This window comes from Rhamphochromis sp. 'chilingali', assembly GCF_963969265.1.
Source record: "Rhamphochromis sp. 'chilingali' genome assembly, chromosome: 20".
Lineage (NCBI taxonomy): Eukaryota > Metazoa > Chordata > Actinopteri > Cichliformes > Cichlidae > Rhamphochromis > Rhamphochromis sp. 'chilingali'.
In genome coordinates this window covers 2,154,475-2,160,984 of record NC_137947.1, presented here as the reverse complement: position 1 = coordinate 2,160,984, position 6,510 = coordinate 2,154,475, and the positions used below count along the sequence as shown (strand labels likewise).

At 36.6% G+C, this 6,510-nt stretch overlaps 1 protein-coding gene across 1 annotated transcript; it reads right to left on the bottom strand.

Moving 5' to 3' along the window:
* Positions 1 to 286: 286 nt before the first annotated feature.
* On the bottom strand, positions 287 to 2,407 carry LOC308388764 (uncharacterized protein; the record flags this gene model as incomplete). Its single annotated transcript, XM_080869658.1, has 7 exons — positions 287 to 631; positions 712 to 798; positions 932 to 999; positions 1,108 to 1,147; positions 1,783 to 1,835; positions 2,066 to 2,157; positions 2,224 to 2,407. 7 exons carry the CDS (start codon positions 2,405 to 2,407, stop codon positions 307 to 309), a joined length of 849 nt encoding a protein of 282 aa, XP_080725784.1. The 3' UTR covers positions 287 to 306.
* Between the last annotated feature and the right edge of the window lie 4,103 nt (positions 2,408 to 6,510).

Below are 6,510 nucleotides of genomic sequence, written 5' to 3'. Positions count from 1 at the left end.
AAAGAAGAAAAAATAAAATCATATGATGATAATTTGGGGTTGAAAAATAGCGTTTATAATGGAAGTCAATGGGCAGAAAATGGTCCCCAGGGTGATGGGTGTGGGGATTTCTGCTGCTCAGCCATTTTAGGCTGATTTAAGGAATTCACACTGGAATATTAACATTGACAGGTAAAAACTATCCTGTGGCAAGTTTGGTTATATTCCACTGAACACAGTGGAAATGGCAGCCATTTAACACATAGCAGTGGCACAAAAAGGTCCCAAGAAGGCAGGAAGGTTAAATTAAGTTTATCAAACATCTGATCATTGCATACCCTTTGCATTGTAGACGAGGAATCGATGTCCTTCTGGTCCATCAAAAATGGGAAGATCTTTCATGTGTTTCATTAGCAGACTCAAAAACTCTCGTTTTGGGCCACCTGCATCAAGTCCTTCTTCTAGAATGCCAGCATCATCAGTAAATTTAACCAACATGTCATTGGTTTCAGAGTATGACAACCGCCTGAAACCCCTGACTGCTCCATCCCAGACATTTGCTCTTGAGATGTTGAATCTGCTGACACTTCCATGATGAATAGCACTGGATAAGTTTGCAATGATGTCAGGTAGAGTAATGTTAACGTCTTCCCTGTAATCACAAAAATGAAAGACAGAATGCAAGACTATACAATTTAGTGTTGTTATTTGAAGTAGTATTTGATATTTTACAGTGTTTTGGAATCCATCAGTGAAGTAACTTCAACCAGCTCTTCATCCTCGTCCTCAATGCATGGGGCACACAGGTCTGCATATTTACTGTTGAGAAATTATAATTCCAACATTAGAAAAACTTGTGTTGACCCTATAACTATCTTTACCCATTTCACAAACCCAATCCTGTACTGTAGTTACAGGTTTAAAATTACGTATAAGACACAATTTTATTTACCTATAGGGACTCATGACTGGATTTGTTTCGTTTTGGTGATCAAGATCCTCTGTATCAGATATTACAATCTGAAAAACAAGAAAAACAAAGATTGCATACTGTACATAAACATACATAGCATTGTATTATTTCAACAATAGCAAAAAACCTCATGCTGACATAAATTGCCCAAATACCTGACATGGCTGTATGGTAGATGAAGGTCCTGGAGCATGTCTGAAACAGAATAAGAGTATTGGAATTAAAATGTCCAGATAAGAAGCTCATACAGTTTAATATTTTTTATGATACCAACATTATAAAAATGCTATGAAACCAATAAATATTTTTATTAGGGCGGGGCAATAAAATAACAACAATATGTATTGCACTATACTTTTTTCTCAATGGAAATATGAGACTATTGCAATAGAGCTATCCATCCATTTTATATGCTGCTTATTCCTCTAATCCCTCTTTTTTTTCATTGACATAAGAATAGTCAATCAATTCAATTCAATTTTATTTATTTATTTATATAGTGCCAAATCACAATCATATGACCCCCTATGAGCAAGCACTTTGGCAACAGTGGGAAGGAAAAACTCCCTTTTTTAGTTATCTGAAACGAATGTAATATGTTAATACATCTGTCTGTCTGAACGTATGACAGGAAATAAATATTTAAATCAAAACAAGCTTCTGAGGATTTCACATCTTACTTATGAGCAACGGCACATTTAATATGCACAAATCTAGCTGTTTATATTGTGATGTATATCAATATTCCCTGAAATAAAACAAAGAAATATTGTGACATATTGTATTGCCCAACTCTAATATATAGCAGAACAAGCTCTGAAATAACTTACTCCTTCTCTGCATGTTTACCATTAGGGGTACTCTGGTCTTGTGGTTTGAAAACCTAAGATGAAAAATATGCACTTTTCAAAGCTTTCAACAACTTCGTATTGCATTTAGATAGTTCATCAAAAATAATAATAATAATTTTTTTAAAGAACATACAATCACACAATGAAAATAATCCACCCATGGATGTTACAGAATTATGATCATTATAGAGAAAAAAATAGAGCACTCAGCCTGGGCCACTCACAGGCCTCTGGCATGGTGGAGGGGGGGAAAAGTACACACCAATGTGTCTGCCTGGTTGAACTCAGCTGTGCTTCTTGATGTAATCACAATCTCAGGGTCTGAGTCTGAGGTACCATCCTCTGCAATCAGAGCTGAGAAAATAAACACATTATTAGTTGTTGTATATGTAAATACATCAAAATATAAAATTAACAAACCTTGTTTGAAGTGGCTCTCTGGGCAAATGAAAAGAGAAATCCTGTTGTAGTTCTTTCCTATTTCCTCTTTGTAGTCTGCCAGTCGGAGTGGCCTTTCTGTCCCAGGCACATTTATCACCTCTGTGCAGTCGGGATACAAAAGGACATATGGTCCCTCCACCAAGTCCTTGTTGAATGTTATCATTTTTTCTACAGCCTGCTTCAGGAGGTCAGGGGCTGTAATTTCGGGGCTAATAAATAAGGGCAGTGTTTTCCCTCTTAGCGGTTTTAAGTCCGTTTGTTGTGACACCATTATTCCTATATTGATCTAGAAACAAATAATAAAAGCAAGATCACTTTAAGAATAATTGCCAAATCCTCGTTTATAAATTTACCTGTGATGGCTTACCTTGACAGGTTTACTCTGTAACTTGAGTTTAAATTTTGCTCCACAGTTGAAGGCTTGACGCTCTTTGGATTTTGATTTTTTGTACTCCATGAACTGCTTGTATGACGGACATGTTTGTTCTGGTTGAATGAAAAACGTTTAACATCAAAACGGGGTTATAAGCACTCTCCATTACTAAACGTAGACGAGAATACAGTATAAGGAAACATAAAAAGAAACCGGAGCCAAAATGGTAAATAAACGTGCTATTTAACTGAAATAGTATAGACTGTCTGAAGAGGAAAAAAAGTGAGTAATATATCAAAATTACTTTGTACAGAATTTTTTGTATGTTTTGATGTCCCTGGGGAGTTTGATCCTTCGGCCTGGTCTGTGTCCCGCAAAAGCTCCAGAGACCGTCCACAGGAAGCACAAAAAGGGGTGAAGAGGCAGAAGCTAACGCCACAAAACGGGCAAAACATTTTCCGGTTCTCTATGTAGTGCAGCGAGCACCGTCAGGGTAATGAGGAAGCGCTGTGAGGAGTGCATTTCTCGACGTTTGTTTACATCCTGAATCACTTTTCTGAGCTACAAATATGGAGTAAGCCTAATCGTTGTGTCACTTCCGGTATTTCAGACAATCCCTTTCCGTCAAGGATTTTTAATTTGTTGTGGGTTTTTGTAATTTGTTGAGGTTTTTTTTTTTAAATTTGTTGTGGGTTTTTGTAATTTGTTGTGGGTTTTTGTAATTTGTTGCGGGTTTTTTAAATTTGTTGCGTTTTTTTTTTTAATTTGTTGTGGGTTTTTGTAATTTGTTGTGGGGTTTTTGTAATTTGTTGCGGGTTTTTTAAATTTGTTGCGTTTTTTTTTTAATTTGTTGTGGGTTTTTGTAATTTGTTGTGGGGTTTTTTAATTTGTTGCGGGTTTTTTTTGTAATTTGTTGCGGGTTTTTGTAATTTGTTGAGGTTTTTTTTAAAAAATTTGTTGTGGGTTTTTGTAATTTGTTGTGGGTTTTTGTCATTTGTTGCGGGTTTTTTAAATTTGTTGCGTTTTTTTTTTTTAATTTGTTGTGGGTTTTTGTAATTTGTTGTGGGGTTTTTTAATTTGTTGCGGGTTTTTTTTGTAATTTGTTGTGGGTTTTTGTAATTTGTTGTGGGTTTTTTAAATTTGTTGCGTTTTTTTTTTAAATTTGTTGTGGGTTTTTGTAATTTGTTGTGGGGTTTTTTAATTTGTTGCGGGTTTTTTAAATTTGTTGCGTTTTTTTTTTTAATTTGTTGTGGGTTTTTGTAATTTTTTGTGGGTTTTTGTAATTTGTTGTGGGTTTTTGTCATTTGTTGCGGGTTTTTTGTAATTTGTTGTGGGTTTTTTTAATTTGTTGTGGGTTTTTGTAATTTGTTGTGGGGTTTTGTAATTTGTTGTGGGGATTTTTGATTTGTTGTGGGGTTTTTTTTATTTGTTGCGGGTTTTTGTAATTTGTTGCGGGTTTTTGTAATTTGTTGTGCGGGTTTTTGTAATTTGTTACGGGTTTTTTTAATTTGTTGTGGGTTTTTGTTATTTGTTGCGGTTTTTTGTAATTTGTTGCGATTTGCACTTCCCAGCCACCGTAGTATATGAAGCTGAAAATGAGGACACGAAGTTGCAACAATTTATGAACTTACACTATTTCTCTCTTTTGATATTAACTGAACATGAACTTAGTGTTTTATTTTGTATGATTTGGCACTATTTGAGAATGATTTGAGCCCATACATTAATGAGGTTCCATCTGAGGGAGTCTTTGCAGCTTAATGAGTTACCCCCTGCAGGTCATTAATTGGGATTTTCTGAATATTGTAGCTGCAGAGAAGAATAAAGTGAAGTTCCAAATGGAGTTAGGGTTTTTGAGATGTTTTTAATCCAATTTATTTTGAAAGTGTAATTTAGGGAGCTGAAATCTATAAAATCTAAGCCACCATTGTTATAATTGTTCATTATAACTACGGATTTGCAAATGTAGTGAATTTTGTTTTTCCACAGAAAATTAAATAATATTTTATCAACAGATTTGCATGCAGAGTTATTGACATGTAAAGATTGAGCAGCATAGGTCAGACGAGACAAACCCTCGGCTTTGGTGAGCAGTGTTCTACCCTTTAGGGACAAATCCCCTTGCAACCAATTGTTGAGGACATTTTGAGTTTTATTGATGATAGGGTTAAAGTTTAGAGCGTTCCTAGAATTCATATCCTTGGTAATAATGATTCCCAAATATGTTACACAACTTTTCACTGGGATACCGGAAACATAGGACACGGTACACTTGTTCACATCTTTAAGGAAGAGCACTGTGTCATCTGCCAGCTGACTGATAAAAATCTTTCTTCCTGAGGTCTGAGTCCAGCTTTCCAATGCCAGCCAGGTCACATGACACAGGGGTGTGCTCTGATGTCAGCAGGCAGGTCAGTGGATCCCTCTGGTGATGGATATATGGCAGTGAAACAGGAGGAGGCCTGAGAACAGATAGCAGGCTTAACTAGCAGGACAAAGTAGCATGTAGTACTTGAAGGAGTCATCACAGCCAATCAGTTCTCAGGAAAATGGAACATCACATAAATATTTCTCTTCTTTGATTTTCATCAATGTATTTCCTTTGATATATTTTCTGTCAATAGTTCTGCCTGATTAGAAGCTCATAGGCACTTCCTGTCACTCTACAATAAAATGATGTAAAGGCTGCCCTCTCTGCCCTCCCACTAGCTGACCTAACTGACACAAGTAAACTGTGCTAAGATACCCTACATGGACTAAGGTTCTTGGCCACATATATATAGATTTGCTTGGCTGTAGAAATCCATGTCATGGAGCTCCCAGCGCACATTTTTGATGCTTCTGTTTGTGGCAGAGGAGGTTTGGAGCTCTGCAGAGCCTTGGTGACTTTTACTGACTGTGCACCCCTACCCATTTATTATGAAGAAACAGCACAAAAGTTTTTGCTTTTTTTTCTATAATACAGATGTATGATTTAGATTTATACTTATGTGGCAGCTATTTACTGACCTGACAAAGTTATTGGAAATGATTTCATGTCATGAATAACACAAGTTATTTTCCATGAAAACTAAAAGTGGGGAGATTTAAATTGTCCAATCAATGTTGCTACTAATTCCCTGATTGATACATTTCTTTACATTTGCCCATTTTTTTGTTGATTCAGAAATAATTCATTTATCAAATTAAACTCCAATTCCTGCAAGCTTTGACAAAGCTGAGCATGTTCGGTCTGTTGTGTATACAGTCGTGGCTCTAAATACAAACTGAAGTGGCAAAGTGCGCAAAAGCAAACTTTGTACTACTGACAAAACATGAGACCACAACTGTATTCATAACTCAGGCTGACTCAGGCTCTGTTAGAGCTTCTGCTCTGTAACCCTGTTTTGCTTGGCTTCAATAAGTCATTTCAGCCAGGGATGATTCTGAAGTTCCTCTAGGGTGAGGCGGTCTTCATGGTTCTGACAGAAACAACCCAACAGAAAACACTTGTCCTGCTAGACCTTAGTGCAGCGTTCGATACTGTCGACCATAATATCCTATTAGAGCGATTAGGTCATGCTGTAGGTATTACAGGTACTGCACTGCAGTGGTTTGTATCATATCTATCTAATAGACTCCAATTCGTACATGTAAATGGAGAGTCTTCTTCACACACTGAGGTTAATTATGGAGTTCCACAGGGTTCAGTGCTAGGACCAATTCTGTTTACATTATACATGCTTCCCTTAGGCAGCATCATTAGAAGACATAGCATACATTTTCACTGCTATGCTGATGACACCCAGCTCTATCTGACCATGAAGCCAGATAACACACACCAATGAGTTAAACTGCAGGAATGTCTTAAAGACATAAAGACCTGGATGGCCGCTAACTTTCTGCTTCTTAAT